The following is a 19,322-nucleotide window of genomic DNA, read 5'->3' as shown; positions in this document are numbered from 1 at the left end:
CTAGGCTAAAAAACAGTAATCTGCAAAAGGAATTCTGGCTTAAGGAAGCATAATATGCATTTTAGAACAATTTAAGTTTTGCACTTCAGGCCTGGTTCATGTGACTGCAGAAAACACAAGACTATACTTGCCTGTTTTCTTAGAGGCTTGAAGAGGCAGCAGTATCAGCAGTCAAAACGTTTAGGTAACAATCAAAAATTGGAAACTTGTTCCAAACTATACTCCGTATTTAGCGCTCATTCAATGGTATTAATGTAATCTGTGTTACTTGCATTCTTAAAAGCCCCACTCAGTATTTATTAATAAACTTGAAGAAACATCTAAGCACTTTCTTTGATATTGTATCAGGTTATTCCCACTTCAGGCTTCTTCCTCATTAAATAACAAGATGATTTTCATCTCAAGATCATTTTCATCGTAATAGCTCTGAAGAGAAGCAAGCCTGTCAAGAAGTAGAATATGCACATCCTGGACAGCCCAGACCGTACAAGTACCTTTAAATGCTGCCAGTTTTGAGGTCAATTTGAGAAAAAGGAGGGACCTCACAGCATTCGGAAAAACATCAGAAACAAGGCTTTCAGCCTAGGAAATTCAAAAGTGGGAAGTAAATTCAGTGCAGGCAGGTTTAAAGAGTCTGTGAACGTGTCTCTAGAACAAGAAAGAGAAAACAACTCGGCAAGATAATTAACCACATCCCTAACTGAGCACAGAAGCATTCCCCTCCCTTTTCCCCACAAAGTACTTCAGTATGGGCTCCAGTATATCTAATATCCCTACACAGTGCCTAGACAAAAGGCACTCGAGTGAAATTTTTCCCTTCAGCCTGCTTGAAAGTAGTGAGCATTGTATTACCAAGCATTAAACGTTCGCTCACAAGTGCTCAGACCAGTTACTTCCAGGCAGGAGCACGACATGTACCACTGCGCTGTAAAATTATGTATTGTTATGTACATCGCATCCTGGCAAGGACCCCTCATCCTTACAACTACAGTCCAGCTGGCCAGGATTGTGCCCGAGAGCAGAACCTGGGAATTATGCTTCACAGTCACTCAGATCAGGTAAAGCTTTATGAGAGGCTTTCTTTCCCCTAAAGAGATATATGTGATTTTCTGATGCTCAAAACCGATTTAAGTAAAAAACAAAGCAAAAAACAAACAAATAAAAACACATTATGAAAACAGAGAGTCCTTTTTCACATGTAGAAAGGACTCAAACATGCTAACAATTTTTTCGACTACACTGCACCTTCTTTTTCCTTCCTTTTGTTTTCTTCACTTTCAGACAAAGCCTTCTGAATGCAGTTTTGCAAAACAGAGATAAGGGGCATCTCTTAAAAGACTTGCACGTTCTCAAACTTTACCTCTTCACAAGTTAAGTTCCACTTAAAATCTTTTCCTCCACCGTTTAAAATTAGATAGCTACAAGCTTAATATTCCCAAAGAAAAATGTTAACAAATGCAATTGCCGTGGGACTATTTTTAATTTATAACCAGCTAAACAGAACATCCCACTTTGGACTGCACTGGTAACATTTGAAGTATCAGATATTTTATCAAATTGACTCCTTCCCATTTCTTCCTCTAATCAACTACTCTCTCTTCTTCCCAAAGAGGCTTTTTTTGAATGAAGGCACAGGTTAAGAGAGGAAATTACGCTCATCCATTCGTTTGGTCTTTAGTTAGATGTCTCTGCCAGCCTCAAGTTCTCTTTTACCCTGAAAAGGGATATCAAAGTTAAATAATTAATGACATTAATACCATTGAGAGAGAATTCCGGATCAGATTTGCTCGCTAAGGGTCAGTGAAACTGCTAGACTTGCAAACTCACTGGGGGACGCTGTGAGGTTAACCCACATTTCTGCTCACCCACGCCAGACCACCAGAAGTAAACAACTGCCTCGTCTCCCACGGGGCTGCATACGTACCAGAAGATTAATTTTAATTAGTTCCCATAAAGGAGACTGATAGCAAGCCTGTTGATCTGTGGGAAGATGTTAATTTGATTCACTCGGTACATAGCCACCCCCACAAATAAAAACAAGAGTAAGATATATTTGTCATCAAATTCACAAAGTCAGGATTAAATACCAGAGCAGATGATTTCAGGAGATATCTTCATATACATACACTCAAGAACAGCATTTCCAAGAAGCACACGCACACGCTGCTAGGTCAAGCTAGTGAAACATGCAGTTAAGGCTACCGGACTGCCAGAACAAAGCAAAACACGCTTTGGGTTTAGAGCACATTTATCATTCAGCAAGCAATAAAAATCTTGTGGGGGGGGGGGAAGGGGGGAAATCATTCGATAAGGTGCAAAACAGCAGGCTTAAAGAAACATGCTTCTTCCCTCCCTGCAAAAAAACCTATCGAAAGCTATTCTCTTTCTAGGTACGACACAGTGCACATGCTGGAAAGTAGAGAATAGCTAAACATCACAGAAGAACCATTTTCTGCAAATTTCTGCTGTTTCACAGCAAGTGACCTCGAGGACAGCTGTTGATACCACCATCATCGTTATCATTTAGAACCGTGAGCAGGTAATTGGGGAGGTGAGGGGAGAAGAGATCATGGTTTTAAACTGAGGGGAAGAGAGTATTAATCTAACAACATAAAAGCATTTTTGAACGTTTAGGTCTCATTGGAAGAAAGGCAATAGAGTGTATTTATCGTACGAGTACAAAGTCATTGCATCCCCAATTTACTCCAGGGACTTTTTAAACGTACAAAGTCACCTGAACGTCACCCCTCCCGGTGGCATCCGTTAGATGCGCGCCCAGCCTGAAACACTGTCGGCAGCACCCTTGGCCTTCCCCACGCAAACCACCGTACGGTTCCTAACGACACGCCGAGTCACCGTACGCTCTCATACGATGCCTCGTTTGCCAAATTACTCTTTTGCTCGTTCCTCGCCAGACAGTCTGCAGAAGAGATTACATTAAGTGCCTGACTAGACACGTTTCGCATGGGTCACCTTCCCCACTCCCCTTTATTATCCACCCCACAAGACTATGGGAGGGGAGGAGGGGAATGATATGGAAATACAAAGCCTGCTGTGCATCTTCCTTACTTAAGAGGGTTTTTCCGAAATGCTATCGGGACTTACAGTGTGGGGGGGAGGGAAAAAAAAAACCACACACATGCAAACGAGGAAGACAGACCGAGCCCTACCTTCTGAACTTGATAGATCTACAGGAAAAAGGGAAAGGAAAGAAACAAGGAAACAAAAGCTAGCATGAATGAATAAATAGCAAAGCAGTATTATGAAACCGATTATAAAGGGAAAGAGTCATTTATACAGAATATACAGTGACACATGAATACAAAAAACAATTCACATTAAAAACCCCTGCAAAGTCAGGTAAAATGAAAGCAGCATTCGCATCCCAGGCCTCCGCGGCTAGCTAAAACGCAACGTTCCTGTTTATATACCCACTTGGCATTTTGAGCTCCATGCAACTTTCATTTCCAAGACTTCACACCGGCCAGGAGAATAATCCTGCTGTAAGCTAAGACCACTTGCCTTTCCCATCCCCCTCCTGAAAAGTAATAGATGCCCAAATATTCACCTGCAACGACAGTTTGCTTTTATTGTTATGGTAGATGCACAACAGCTTTAACTATGGAAAAATCTTTCCTTCTGTGCAGGACAGAAATTGTCCTGAACAGACCAAGCAGTCACCGAAAGCATTGGCACTCTCCGTCTCTCACCGCCTAGGAAAGCGCCAGCCTGCTGAAACGTTCTGAACGTTTCCGTGCCCGTATATCGTAAGTGGTAGCAGCAGCATTAAAACATGCTCTTTGCGGGTTGCTTTTTCAATTTTTAATAGTTTCTAGTGACCCTTGCACCATTTGCGGACACTAATGAACACGCTGCTGCCTCTAAAAAACTGTTGCCGTCTCATACCGTTTTAGCAGTACACAGCCTTATCGCCCATCTCCCCAGACACGCGCTGCTGCTGAACAAATATCGACGCTAACCCTCCGCTCTAGGAGTGCAACCCAGGGGGAACAGCAGGTTGCTCTGACTGCAACCCTTGGGCTGGTCAGAAGAAGGCAGGGTGGTCAGCCCCCTAGGTTTGGGGAGATTTGGAGGATCCTTGCTTTCCATTGCTCTTCTGGGACCTTCCAGGCCAACGCAGATCCTAACTCCTAGCAATAAGTCAGACTCCTTTCCACTCCTGCCTTTACGACCAATTCAGGCTCCCCGATTTGGGAAGGGCAACTGCAGAGTCCTACTCAACGTCTCAGAAGTATTCATTCCTATTCCTACAAGCGCACAGGGGATAACTGAGACCCACATTTAAAACCAGCATTCCCACACAACTAATCACCTCGCTTATCTCACCAAGAAAGCCTCCAAGAGGAAAATGAATTTAAGCTTCCCGCAGCTTCCAAGGTGTCTGCAGACTCTGATTTTGCCTGCTCTCTTGTACACGCAGAGTGCCTTTTACCCATACACAGAAGCCAGACACCACTGCATTTTAGATGTGGCAGCTACTAGCTGGCTGTTTACCTTTGAGTTTTCACTTCTCCATGCCGTTGTTTCATCCATAATCTGCTTGTTTGCAAATGCTTCTTACTAGGGCTGGATAATATGCAAGGGCAAGTTTTGGGGCAGACCGGAAACATTTGCATGCAGGTGCTTTCTGATAGTTGTTGCACAGCTTAGAGATAACAGTTTGGCACAGCTGGTATTCCCCTTGGGTACAGTCAAAGCAAGACGGAAGAGGTCTTGTGCTCTGGACTGATTGCCTGTGGCTAGGATAACAGCACGGCCCTTGTCTAGGGCCGGACACCACGGCGGGTGGTGGTGATGGGCGCTGGCAAAGCCAAGTGGGCCACGGCAACTCTTCCAGCATTTGATAAAAACTGGCATTTTTGATCAGCCATTAGCATTAGCTAACAAGCTTTGCAACAGCTCTGCTCTGAAGTGTTTGATTTCTTCTCTGGTCAGTGTACTGTCCTTGTTGCACAGCATGTAACGGCAGCAATAAACTTCTCAACAGTAATGGCTATTGCAGGTATGGCCCCCTGCAAAGAGCTTAACGGAGTCAATAGACTTCTAAGCCAGCAAATGTCTTCAGCAGCACTCTCCTGTATCGTGCTATCACCAAAAAATGTGTTTTGTCCACTCTATTAGTGGCAGACTGCTTTCCTGGTTTCTACACCACACGAAGCTCCCTACAAAAGTAGTTTTGCACAGAAATAACTTAAAAACTGGACAGAACAAGCTAGTTAAGCACAGTTAGGTGGCAGCAGAAGGCAGAAATTCAAAGTCTACTGAATACAGCTACACCTTCAACGCTGCCCCTCTCTGAGTCTTCCTATGCACTTTCACACTAGGCACGTAAGACAGACACAGACTACGCTTCATGCACTCAATTTCTTCCCTGGGTACGCGTGCACCAAGTCTCGTAAGCAGTCTCTTCCCTCCTGCCCAAAGCGCTAGACTCCTGGTTTCCCGGCCCTGCCAGATTCAGACAACCACCAGCGCTAGCTGTGCCAGGGCAGACTTGTGGACACTGAGGCCAAGCAAGGGAAGAAAGTGGCCTGCGTCGCAATCAGCAGGGCCCTTAAGGACATCAGGAGTGTTTTTGCAAGCCCTTTGCCCACGTTAACTTGATTTTAGTTCACTTACATGGACAACCTCAAAGAACAGAGAAAAAACCCACTGCAGAAAATACTGGTAACGTGTTTTACTCTGAATATGAATCCAAAGGAGGAACAGGAGTATGTGCAAATAAGCAGGCTCGTAAAGGATGAATTTAAAAGACAGCAAAGGGAAGTTCTTTGCATTATGCTCTTAAAGTCAGAATTGAAGATGAAGTGGGAAGACGAGCACAACGCGCTTGCCTTTAACTAGAAGTACAAGCGCATCTGCTGGGTGAACTGGCATGTTAGACTCTTTTTCCGCAGATTAAAGAGTGGGAGAAGAATATTCTCTTTTCACTTCAGGCTTAATATCAGTTTAAACAGTGGTCTCTGAGTGTGCATTCTTGAAGAGACATTTAAAATCTCGCCAGCAGAACACGCAGAAAGTACTCCTACATAAAACCTTCGTGACAATTACCCCTAATGCTGCAGCTTTTAAGTGTCTTGAAACATTACTGAAAAATCTTTGTTTAAAGAAAAGGCTTTAATATATTTTATGCCAAGCTTCTAGGGGAAAAAAAACCATACATAGAAAAAATATTTTTCTCTCCATTTTACCTTGTAACTCCTAGAGTGAGCAATTTACTACTCAAAAATTGAGCCAACTCTGGATTTGCTCTGCTGTATTAATTAAAACTAAATATCTGTACAACCATTTATCTCAGTACCAAACAACTGTAAAGTGCGTAGTAAATGGACTGACCTTAAGACTCTGCAATTGCAAGTCAAGACCATGACAGTGCAGTATGGGAAAAGGCAGGGTTCATCACTGCTATAACTCCCAGCAGCTGGGTACCAGTAGTAGGGAGATGGGCCAGGAAGCACCATCTCTTACAATTGCCCTTTCAATGGAGGAAGTACACTGGCGTTTGCTTCACCAGAGCTCTCCTGTGCTGACCTACCATGCACCGAAGGATGCTAAAAAGCCTACAGAGAGTTCCAGTTTGATCCTTTACATCTTTGGTGCATCAATCTTCAACAACAACGCAGCAGCATAGAAGGAGAAGCCAGAAATATTCAAGTAGTTATGTTTATACCTCGATAAGACCTGTGCCGTAGAGAGTGAGACTGACCATTACCCTTATCTTCATAGATCAGCATGTCACAGACCCCGATTCTTGCACTCATTTCCTTTCTTGAGCTTCAGAGGACATGATTCATTTACCTCCCTTCCCTTCCTAATAAACCGCTATTTGTGCTCTGCTGCTTACCCTCCTCTCCCTACAAACACATGCACATGCTTACCTTCTTTCTGCTGCCTGCCACGAGACGATACCGAGTGGTGAGGTGGTACCACCTCTCAAAGCCACCTGGAATCCCGCTGAACAACAGCTAACAGCAACAGCCTTCTACAGCTGGCAGGGTAATTCAGAGTGTTTGCTTTCAAAAGTGCTCCTATTTCTGCTAATAATCGGCTATAGCAGTACATCGTTTCACATGAACATTTTCCATGAGAATTCTTAGATAATCTTACATTTCAGAGCAAAAATAAATGTACTCAATCTACCACTTGGAGCATGCTCACTATCATCTGCAATCCGGTTGCCTGTGATGAGCTCCGAATCGTATGCCCCTTTTGAAAGGAAAGGAACTGAATAATAACGTGGCTGAAGGTGCATTCAATTTTCAGTTTTCAAAAGAAAGACTCAACTATGCAGCAATTCCTGTGCTTTTCAGTTATGTGCGCTACACTAAATTTCTGCCAAAACAGGAGGCGCTTGGTACTGGATCATGTACTGCCCACCGCTTACTGATGAGCTTTACTACACAGTTGTGACTAATCTTTGGTGCAGTCTTCACACATTTATAGCCTACACAATACAGAACATGACATTTTAATAGTTTTCTAATAAAAGCACTGCTCGTGCTGCATACAAAAATATTCACAGGATAGAAAACCAAAATTTCACCCATCCTGTGCTTTTTTTGCTGGAATTTCTTTTGTAATAGCAAGTAAAATATTAGTTAAGTCATATACGTAAACTCATGATGCAAAATTTACACAATTATTTTAAGATGAGGAAAATGAAGCCCAGGATTAAGAAACTTCTGTAATGCTAGATGGTGGACAATTTCCAGTCACCAAATCCAAATCATTAAACCACTTGGCTGCCAGTGAGAGCTATACTGCCATGTTTATAGCTTGTAATGGTAACATCTGGAAACTTTTAACCTAGATCAACAATATATATATTCTCAAGTGATCCATGCTGCACAAGCAGCCTGTCAGAGCATGTACATTGCTTTAAACATGAACAAGTACATGCACATGCAATAAATTTATTTATTGCTTTTTAACTCCTGCAACTGGCTCTAAAAAGCCTTCTGAAGCAATAAAGTGAGCGCTTCAAAGCCTGGTTATTCAGCATGGCAGTTGTGTGAAATGTGCTATTTATTACTCCAAAAAGTTTGCGAAGAAAAGTGAAAATGGCAGGCAACAAGCTGTACAGACACCAGTATCACAGTAGGTTCTCCTCCAAAGATGGGGTAGATGCCAAATCTCTTGCACTGATTGCTACTTGGAATATTTTTCACTTAGGTTTTCTTTCCACGTTTGCAAGATACTTGTGGCAATGGAAAGCTCGTTGCAGCCGTCCTCACTAGCTCTGCCTTGCATCTGGAGGCTGAGATTAAGGTATCTGAAAAGTTTTCAGGATGACCAAGCTTGCAAAACATTAAATAAACGTATAGCCACATTTCATAATTCACGGGAAGAAGTTATGTAACAGATTACAATACTTGTTCAGGTTAGCTTGCACTGAATTTGGTATTTTAGAATGACACTTTGTACCATTCAATTCCTATTTATACAAAAAGATCTTCCCAAATTCTCAGTTCACTAGTTCTTCAATTATCATCTGCAGGAGCACACACACAATCTTTTCAAGAGTTAGCTTCCACAGCCAAATTTCCATTTAATAGGAAAGTGGAAATTTCTTTGCAGCGTCAGTTGTTAATCTCTGAAGGTAAGGGGTCGTCAGGTGCATTAAAGCCATCTAAAATTAGATGGCACCACTGTCAGCTGCCACGGCACCCATATTTAGTTTGCTGCCCAAATACCTATGGCATCATTTTTGTTTGCCATGGATCTTTCCAAGGCTGCTAGACAAATCCCATCGCTCCAGCTGTAGGCGCAGCAGGAAGCTCGAAAGGACCAATGCTTTTCAGCAGTCCGGGCCTTTCGACTGTGGCCTAGATTACAAAAAAACACCGTTCAAGAAGGATTTGTAGAATAACAAGCCCCCTCTCTTCCACCAGCATCATACTTGCTAGCAATGCTCCCAGCAGCTGTTATTTCTGGTGTGTTTGAAGGTACCTCTAACCTTGCTGGGGCTACAGTGTGTTAAGACACATTCAAGCATGCCTCAACTAGATAAGATGCTCCAAGCACAAAGCTCAGTCTGGGCAAACTGCCCAAGTACTGCTCCTGTTCCTGGCTGAGTATTGCAGCCTGCACCAGCACTAGTCTGCTCCCAGAACCTGATTTGCTGTTTAAAAGCTAAACTGGATTTCTCTCTCCACCTGAAATCAGACATGTATATTTATTCTTTCCTTTTATTTTTCCCCCTTAATTTCCTTTATTCTTCCCCTCCCTTCAAAATTTATTTTGTTTCCAGAAAGTAACTTAGGATTGCTATTGGCCCTGTTCTGCATGTAATGAATCAGCAGAGTAGGTATATCAACAAAAGCAAGTTTTAAACCCTTCTGGTTCTCATCACTGGTTCAGTCACCTCTACCAACTTGTGCTTGTAGCTACATTCTTTCAGACTCCTTTCAGCTTCTAAAACTCGAACACAAGTGATGATCTCAGTTTCTTGGTGCGGAGGGAAGGACATTTAGTACAGGTCCTATTTGTCAAACGCAACAGGAGAACAAGCCTTTTTGGTCTTTAAGATCATTGAAGTTCATTCCTTCACTGGAAGCCTCTAATATCCTACACACTGACATACAGAGGCACATTAATTTTGCTGATAGTATAAAGCAGATAGCTATTCCAAGATACAGGAGAGACTACACTAGGGATTTAACTCAAATACTTTGGGAAAGGCAAGGTTTTGCCAAGTTCAATTTCTGTCGTTACTTCTGCCAACAGCAGATCATCACTTTTAGGAACAGGACTGACCACAGTGCCAGCTTCGTGGCACAAAGCAAAACTATTTGCAAGTAAAGAGTTACAGAAGCGCCAAGACTCTTCCATATTCACTAGGAGATTTCTCATGAAGTGCTAGGAACTCACCCCCCCCCCCAGCACCCCCCCAGTGCACATACAAGTTGCATATCTCAAAGTTTAATATTAAACCAACGATTACAAACTAACCATCTGTGTTCGTTGTGAATAATTACACTGGGTTCACCGAGATAAAATTATCACCACAGTCCCTCTTCTTTCAGGCCATTTCATATCCTATAATCAACTAACCGAGCGACACTAGCTCCATGCAGACTATTAATGTTTCAGCAATACAAAGATTGACCCTCTGTCCCAGGATCTTGGATTACATTCAAGGAACAAGATGGTCAAAAGACCTCCCCAAAAGCTTTGAACATACCTCTTTTTGCTGTCTCTCAAGTTCTTTCATTCGGATCTCCCGTGCCTCCGCCCGCGCCGCTCGCTTCGCTGCGAGCCTCGCTTCAGCCTGCAAAGGGGAACACGACAATGAAACGAAAGCCAGACGATTCAACGGGAAGCAGGGCACGAAATAAGGTGACTAGGCTCGGCAAGACTGTAAACAGGTCCGTAGGAGTTGATTCCCTATTGCAAGTAAAGGCCCTGCCTTCCATAATTTGTTATGCTTCACAGGCAGGTAATACACCCTCATGTAGGCACTACCCTCAGTTAGCAGCTGCGTTTAAGAGTGCTCTGTGGATTGGTTTGTTCAGCGTTTTTTTTTTTTTAATTACTATTTGCATGGAGAGAAAGGAAACACTCGTCTTGAGAAAACACCTTTATTTATTTATTGAGAGAGACAGGTTTTGCTTGTTTTTCTTCCTCCTTTTGCAGTGCATATTACTTTCCATTGAGGAATTCATCTGACCAAAAGCAAACGCATTATGTACCTTTTTTCCCAGCAGCTGACACGGTGCACGCACGAACACAGCGTTTAGACGCGCAGCGCTGTTCAGCCCGACTACGCACAGTTAAGCCTGAAATGACTGGGGCGATGGAGGAGGAAACCAGAGAAAATGCACCGGCTGGACTGAAGCGGCCAAACGTTGTTATTCAAGTCCAAACTTCGCTACAGTGGAAATCTGCCAAGAACGGGCCTCTCGTGACATCTACAGTGCTTCCTCATTTCCACAGGGTTAGACATGCCAAAACATGCTTTAAAGTAACATTTTTAATACCCTGCTTTTAATGCCAGGCAAAAAAAACAGAAAGCGTTGAACAGAAAACGAAAAGGTAGTGCAGACTCGATACTGCGCTGATCGAGAGCAGTTCACCCAGCGCGATTAAGAATAGCTCTAATTAGTCACTCTGGGATTGCACCGAACTCCTCCATTCCTAAAGCTGTTTACTGTAAGTGAAATAGCCAATTCAACAGGAAAAACTACCACGATATTAAGGTCGAGCACACCGGGAATCAGAACATCAGCTTGTTCCTTAGCTCAGGATGGTGAAACAGGAGGAAAACTGCAAAACGATGCTGTTCCTTTCTCCCCTAAGTATATTCACCGCTCAAACTGGAAGGAAAAGAGGCTGCAACCCCCCCCCCCCCCCCAAAAAAAAAAAGAAAAAACCAAACATAACAAACCAAAAGACCCCTGCACATACACACACACACAAATCCCAAACCAACCCCCCAACATTGATGTCCTTCAGTTATCAAAATTCTCCTCCGTTTAGTTCCATCGCCCCTAAAATTTAACTGCTTTGCAGGCAGATTCATTTTGATGGCTATTTCAGCTCCCTACTGGGCAAATACAATACATTTAAAGGAACCAAGTTTAATTCTCACAGCACAGATGGCTTCAGCTTTAGAAATTACTTGCAACAACCGAAAGCCTTCTAGAGAAGGTAAAATGCCCACGGCAGAAAGAGCAAGGCGACTGTGCTGGTTTTATATAGAGTGACGATTTCTTTTTATTTCACTGTTTGAATTTCAAGATAACTGGCTCTGCCTTGGAAAGACACTGCAAAATACACCTGCACTCTTGTACCTCTATGAGACCTCCACTTCAGGGCCTGGAAACATTCAGCTTCCGTCATCTCCGAGTGCTGTTATTTCTAGAGCCAAGTGACGGCATGGCCAGCCTTGAACGTAAAAAGGCACGTATTATCACAAACATTTTTAAGTGACTGTGGATTAAACAGCACTTGCCAACCTGGAAGAGAGTTTGTCCAAATACCACAGCCCTGCCACTGGACAAATATTAGTCAGAAACCTTGCCAAGCAGTATTATAATTTACCCGCAATGTTTGAAATCTTTTTAAGGCACCCACTGTATAAACACGCTATAAGATGTCCTTTGGAAAGGACTTTTTTACCCTACGCTCAAGAAATCACAGTATTTCTGTGAGCATTGGATTGACTTTATTACATTAGCCAGTTCTGTTTATCTGAAAATAAATTTAAATACCTCGGAAAACACTATAGTAAATCCATCTTACAGAAGGTACCACTGTAAATACAAGGATAAGGACTACTCTGCACTATTCATCGCAGGAAGCTGTGAGATGATTTGTATGATACGAAATACCAGCAACCTACAGCACTGCTGCATGCACTCTATTGCACTCTACGGAAGAGTAAGTTGCTCCTAGGACTCCAGCTTATTAAAGTACTTTTTGGGACACAGAGACACAGAACAGGAGATACAGCTTTAAACAATATGTTTGACTTCTTACAATTTAGAGAAGCGTTTATGCACACTGAGACACAAACGGTAGATCTTAAGAAACCGCATGAAACGGAAAAGAGTAAGCTCTCCTGCCTCTGTAGATATATTTGAAAATTGTGCTAGAGTACACTAAAAAGCCCAGGACTGAGTTGGGCAAAGGCAAGAATAACATCAATGCAAATTAGCAGCTGCATTTTTCCCATAAGGAAAACAAAGAACTCCGAAATCTCCATAAGCAAAAAAAACCTGAGCAATACATAACTCTCTTATAATTTCCCTCCTGCCAGAAGAGACAGAAACAAGTTTAGTTGGGTACTAAAATTATTGTAGATATCTTTATGAATTTCAATAACTGGTTGAGCGCTAGATGCCCATATGCAGATACTGTGCTTAACACACACACATATACATTACCCCTTCTGTTTTCCCTGTATTACAAGGACCAGAAGATTCAGATGCTTTCTAGCTGTGTCACAGAACCGTATGCTCTCCAGAGGAAACACAACAATGCAATGAAGCAACGTGAAAAATGAAATAAATGTTTTGCAAATTCTGCCAGATCCTCCTTGAAAAGAAGGCTCACCAGTTCCCTAGATACCATTACCAACTGCAATAAATTAAATTTCTGTGTGGAACACCATAGTAAATGACCTTACCTACATATGATAACAACATTTCAGTCCTAAGCGACACATTTGTACCTGCCCACCCAAGGGCTGTCTCTGAGTTACTCTGTTTCAGCTTTGCAGTCCTCCACCTGCTCATGTCAAGTCAATTTTGACTCCTCTAAGTCATGCAAGAGTAAAAATATATTTTTGCTTAGTATCTTTCACTAACAGTGGTTTGCATCCTGGAACCAGTACGCTTTTTCCTTTCACGGCCATATGGCTCCTTAGCATTGAATATCTGTAAGTATAAACGAGATCAATACACTCCAGATCCTTGAAAATAGCTTTTAAACTTTTTAAGGTAACAAATTCCACAATTAGCACGTGTCATACAGGTACCTTTGCAAGAAGTCAACACAACGTTACTCCATCCAGAACATTAGTACTTTAAAATAACTCATTTTTAACGCAACAAAGCAAAGAATCACAGAACCATTCAGGCTGGAAGGGCCTTCGGGAGTCTCTAGTCCAATCTCCTGCCCTAAACAGGGTCAACCATCCAGTCCAGACCACGTTTCTCAGGGCTTTGTTCAGTCAGGTCTTGAAAACCTCCAAGGTTGAAGGTGGCTATTAGTTACTACCTTAATGTCCAGTATTTTGAATTGAATGCTACAAATACATTGGCTGTTACATTTTTAAACACGCTCAGGACAGTGCCTGGGTACTATCCAGAAGCCTGCACTACTATTTTTATCAGGGTTTCCGACAGAGACACCAACTCCTTTGTGCTAGACAAAGCTAGTTTTTAAGAAACAGGTCATCCTTCCCTAACAAGTTTTCAAATCAGCAGTAAAATGAGACTACATGTGACTACAAACACGCAAGGAGAACAAGTTCTCAGTGGAGCGATACGATCAATACAATAAGCAACAGCCTCTACCTACATGGCAGTACCCATATCATTAAGATGACGATTAAGCATGAACCAAATATTTCCAAATAAAACGTATTCTGTTTCCTCAGGTGAGACTGGTTAAGAAAGACTTTTCAACGCATTCTTACTCAACATACTTCCCACTTTGACACTTCTGCTCTGGAGCAAATGCATCAATTTAAGAAACAGTATGTATCCTCCCCTCAGAACTTAGGGATAAGTAACAGCTCCAGAAAATTCACAGGAACCCAGGAAAGCCATTATCTGAAAAAGAGCAAAAATAGACACACAGCTGCACAAGGTAATTATCTTACCTCGACGTTTAAAACTCCTGTTCAGCTGAAGCTCCACGCAAGCCTCTGGAGAGCCTTCAAGAAGGTACTCTGCTATAGTCAGGCTGGTCATTAAATGAACAAGGCAAGTTCTTCATAACCCGGTTTTACCATGCTTTAATTGATAGTGTCACTTAATTAGAAGGAGCAGCTTTGGTGACAAACCAGGTATCACTCATGAGATCAGAGAAATTCCAGGAAACAGCGATCCAGGGAGGGATTCATCTAGCACTTTAAATTGTGCAGGCTGTTACAGAAGTCACACGAAAAGCCTAGTACCAACTCAAATATCCAGTAAATCCCACAGCAAAATGAGAAGTCAAATAGGAACTGTTCCACACAGATTTTAACTGCACAAAAGCACAGCTCCTCTACTGAGAGGAGTAAGTACCACAACAGCAAGCCAAATGCCACAGACAATCGAAGAATCGTAACGCGATGTTTTGTCTACAGGCTTTTAGACAAGACTGTCGGATTTATTAAGGAGCCCTTCCTCAAAAGCAGGGGCATGACTAAACTCGTCTGAGTTCTTCCAAACCACGCTCTTGGGAAGTCTTCGGCTCTATTTTCACATTAACAGTTCTGTGCTATAAATATCTTGATTTCTTGCACAGTCTTGCAACTTGAATTTCACATTTCTCTCGTCACTGACTAAATCAAAACAGGCTTTGCCTGAATGAATTTGGCCTTTCTCCAGTGCAAGCAGATAAACTTGTCAAAGACCAGCCCCAAGTCACCTTTAAGGGAGGTGGCGGACACAGATAGACACTCTTATCCTGCAAGAGACCCAACGCTGCTGAAGGTAACCACCACCAGTAAATTCATATAGACTTTTACAGTTCAGACTGAAAAAGCTAAAATGCAAGTCTCAAGGCTGCCAAATTAACTATTCAAAAGATTCGAAATGAAAAAAAAATTATCACTAAAATTGAAACATGAAGAAATCTAAAAACCACCTAAAATTCAGCAGCGACTCAGTGAGTAATATAGGCCTCAATCAAAAGTGACAGATCACTGGCAAAAACATAAGAATAAAATATGAGGCCTAACTGCAATCATTAAAAAGCTTCTGTAACTTCCCTTTTAGGAAGTATTGCTCATCTGACAAGGAGAGCTGGCAGCTTCAGCTTTATCGCGCACATCGCACAGAAAAATCCTACCGAGGCTCTGCAAAGCCCCATGGGCAAACCAAGAGGAGAAGGCAACCGCACTGCCGAGAACACCACGGAAACAAGCACCAGCTGAAAAAAAGTTGCCTTTAAGTTGCCTAAATACTCCAAACCATATACCCTGCAGCATTTTTGTCATTTGCTGCAATTACCCAGAAAAACGTGTAGCCGCTGAGCCCCAAACTAAATACACGGCTGCACTATAAAAAGCTTGCTGCTTCTGTTGGCCCATCAGCTCTGCACTCAATACCCCTGTTTCATAGCCAGCTTACTTGTAAAATAAATTCAACTCTGAACAGGCAAAAACTAAGCACCCGTTGACCTGGTTCATTACTGTAGTACAGCTGCATCTGAAAAAGCCAGGTATTTTATGTTAGCTGGAAAAGGCAAGAAGCATCTCCTCCTCCCATCTGCAATACGGGGCAGCAGGGAGAAATGGAAGAAGGATCTCTACAGTCACTCAGGAGTTACTCCCCCACCCACCCTTTTTAAATACCCTTCATCAAGCACAAGCAAGGCCTGTTTGCACCCAGAGCCAACATTGCTGGGGCCGACGTATAATAGACAAAGAATACGGAAATCAGGATTTCCTGGCCCAGAGCACAGCGTCCTCTCTGAGCACGGGGAAGCCGCACATTAATTATCCTGTTGATGAGAGAATTATTGAGGTGCCTTGACTAGGTGACACACATCCTGAAGGTGTGCATTCGCAGAGCTTTTCCTCCCCGAAACGTCCAAGAGTTCATTGTTAAACTGGAAGCCCCAAGAAACAGCCAACAAAGGCAGGAAATTAGGCTGCTTTTTTTTGAGCGGCGAGAAATGACTACCTTGACATAGCTGTATTTGTGAGTTTTCAATCTCTAAGTAGTACCCCTTAATGCAAGATGTAGTCAAAGTAACCGGCTTCTAAGACTAATAGTGAAAAGTAGTAATCACCCGTTTTTTGTGGAGGACTGAAACGATATTTTGCCGATGCAAGCCATGCTCAGAAAGCCCTCTGCTTGCATTATCACAACGATTAAGAGACACGCCTGCCCAACTAAATTATACCTGCAAACTGCAATTCTCTGAGAACTATTCTCACACCAATTTAAACTTGTTGCCAATACGCTTAAGATGCGGCTGGCAACTCACTTTTGGTGTAAGCGTAATTTTTCCATGACCGACATTGTCCCAATCCATAGCCTGCACGAAAAGGCTTTTTCCTCAAGTGTTAAGCTAGTCTTCGTTCCACTTCCTTAAGTTACCCTTCGTCAGCCAAAAGAAATCTGATAACGTTTGTTGTACTCGTTACCAGTTTAAAACTTCTTTAAACAAGCAGCGCCTGATTTGCAGTATTCCTATGACCCAGCAGGCCAACGCCTCTGTCACGAAAAGCTACTAACAAATCACTCGGCTTTTCTCTATCTTGTTTCCATGTGAAAATGGCCAATTTACATCAGCGAGTACCAGGAGACTGAGGGGAGTTGTCCTGCGCTCCTCGGCAGTGAAACAAGATGGTCTATCAGCGACATTGATGTTTAGAGGTCAGACTAGCCTATTTACACCAGCCAATGTTTTTTGCATCGGAGTCTCATGAAACAAACACAGGAGGAAAACAAGCACCTCACAGATAGCAAGCTGTTTCAACTCAGGCACAGAGTTTTAAAAAAAAAAAAAAATTGTTAAGCAGTTTTTAAAATATCTTGAAATTAAGATGCATTTAAAGCCACTCTGTCAGTCATGAATATTGCCAAACGCTATGAAGTTTACTTTGTTTGGATTTTTAAGGGTATTAAGTTTCCTGAAAGACAGATTCAGAAGTATTTCATAGTTATTTATTCTAATGGTAGAAGAAATATTTAAGGTTATCCAGGGAATAAGACTAACAACCTATTGCTAAGGAGTTAGCAAGGCTACAGGTTAACTCAGTTTATAATGCTTCATAAACATCACGGAAAATAAAGAGACCTGCCCTTACTGAGGAATAAGCACACTTTGCACCACTTGCTCATAGGGCAATCTGCCCATGAATCACGCGGGCATCGGTCAGTCCACATCCTGCATAGCTCTCACCTCTCTCCTAGACGCATACGACGTCAAAGGGCAGCACGTACACGAAAGTTAACCTACGACTTTTCTACCTATAAAGGTAAGGATTCCCTTCTAATAAGCATGCACCAGTGTCACGATTTAGACAGACAAGCCCATTACGGGCTGGTCTGACAGCTTCCATCTCATTCACAGGGTGACAACGGCAAAGCGGGAGAGTGACAGCTCACGTCAGCAGCCGAGTAATCCATCCGTTACAGCTTTATGGATGCGCTGTTTCGAAACTTCTGCTTAGAAAACACGAAACAAATTCAGCTGGCATGTCCGCTCCCATGCCAAATGGCGTAGTAAGTAGTTTAGATTTTATTATCTCGTTTTTAAAGGGAGGTCTGAGAGGCTTGCAAGCATTTTGAAGAATTTAGCTACTTTATGCAACTGTCAGTCAGCGACAGCAGTAATATTTTGCTAATACCACCAGTGCCGAGCTGCTGTAAATTAAGCACTACGTCCAAAATGAAACTAAATTCTCAGACCGTTCCAAATATTCCAAAACAAACTACACAAAACTAAAAACGCCCACCAAAGTCAGAACTGCCGCACACACGACGTGCCTACAACCCTTACTTTTGAAGTCAGGCTGCAAAGGCATGTCCAGCTGTACAACGCGCAGCGAAAAAATACAGCAGAGCGTAGCAGTTTGATAAATACTCAAGCACTTTAGCACACACAAGCGCTACGGGCTGTCTTTCAAGGACTTCTATAAAGTGGATCGGAAAAATACATAGGGGGAACTAAAGACACTGTCCCTATTCAGGGGAAAAAAATAAATCTTTATATTTCACACATGCAAATTCACGGCAAATGTACACAACCGAGGGCATGACTTAACTAAACATCATGAGACCTGATGAAAGACTGCACAGCCAGGGAAGCACGAGGTTAATACAAACGTTTCCACGATCAATCACTGTTTTAACTTCTGAAGATGGGGCAAGCAAGAGGAGCTCTGGAGCAGCAGATCGCTCCCGCCTCCCTCCCCTCGCCTTACCAGTTTCTGCGCTTCTGGGCTCAAGCAGTCCGCTTCCGCCTGCATGGCTGCAGCCTGCCCTTCGCACGAGAAAGGAAACAAAAAAATGAGCCGTGTCACTAACTGCTAGATTTCTGCTTTCCTTTGCTTAGCATCCCAGGAAAACCGTTCCGGTCCAACTGTTCGCACTCGTCCGCACGTTAAGACACTCATGGGCTTTTCTCCCGAGTGGGAGGCAGCTCAGCGAGGCTGGGGGAGTGGTCATGCCGCAGGTGACACAGCTCGGCCGCCCTGTCTCCCGCCCAGAAAAAGTCCAGATAAGCAGACTTTCTCCAGCAAAGCTTGCAGTTCCTGACAAGTTTCTAACCACTCTCGTTTGCTCCAGCTCACTTCCATGCACCTAGGGAACACGCACCAGGACTCAGGCTCGCAGCACCCCGTCTGCGAGCGACGGCAGCTCCGAGGCAGCCAAGGGGCATCTCTTAGAGATGCTGCATGTGGCCACGCACGCAGCCAGATTTGTGGCTCTTCTCTAAGCACTGCACATGCAAGCAATAGCCAGTAACAGATCTGTTCAAATTTTCCTGTTTGCATTACCAACATTTCCACCCATTACCTGCAGGTTTAAGCTATCAGCTTCTGAGCAGATGCTCATATGTATGCACGCAATCAGCCTTTGCATTATCATCTTTAAGATCTCTCTCACACACACACACAAACAGCAGTA

The 19,322-nt window shown here is 43.0% G+C and overlaps 1 protein-coding gene across 15 annotated transcripts in view; it reads right to left on the bottom strand.

Moving 5' to 3' along the window:
* LOC104151161 (leucine-rich repeat flightless-interacting protein 1) overlaps positions 1 to 19,322 on the bottom strand; it is a 108,843-nt gene that overhangs the window by 45,233 nt on the left and 44,288 nt on the right. For 5 of the 15 annotated variants that reach the window (XM_068947816.1, XM_068947815.1, XM_068947818.1 and 2 more), the window contains exon 2: positions 10,205 to 10,291. In XM_068947816.1, the coding sequence (XP_068803917.1) occupies positions 10,205 to 10,291 (87 nt within the window). Of the gene's footprint in view, positions 1 to 3,170; positions 3,189 to 10,204; positions 10,292 to 18,616; positions 18,850 to 19,322 lie in introns of those variants that run through there. The other 10 variants (XM_068947811.1, XM_068947812.1, XM_068947813.1 and 7 more) reach the window with 5 other exon arrangements.

The sequence above is a fragment of the Struthio camelus genome, chromosome 6 (assembly GCF_040807025.1).
Source record: "Struthio camelus isolate bStrCam1 chromosome 6, bStrCam1.hap1, whole genome shotgun sequence".
Classification (NCBI taxonomy): Eukaryota; Metazoa; Chordata; class Aves; order Struthioniformes; family Struthionidae; genus Struthio; species Struthio camelus.
The sequence above is the reverse complement of the archived record's forward strand: the minus strand, read 5'-3'. Positions and strand labels throughout refer to the sequence as shown.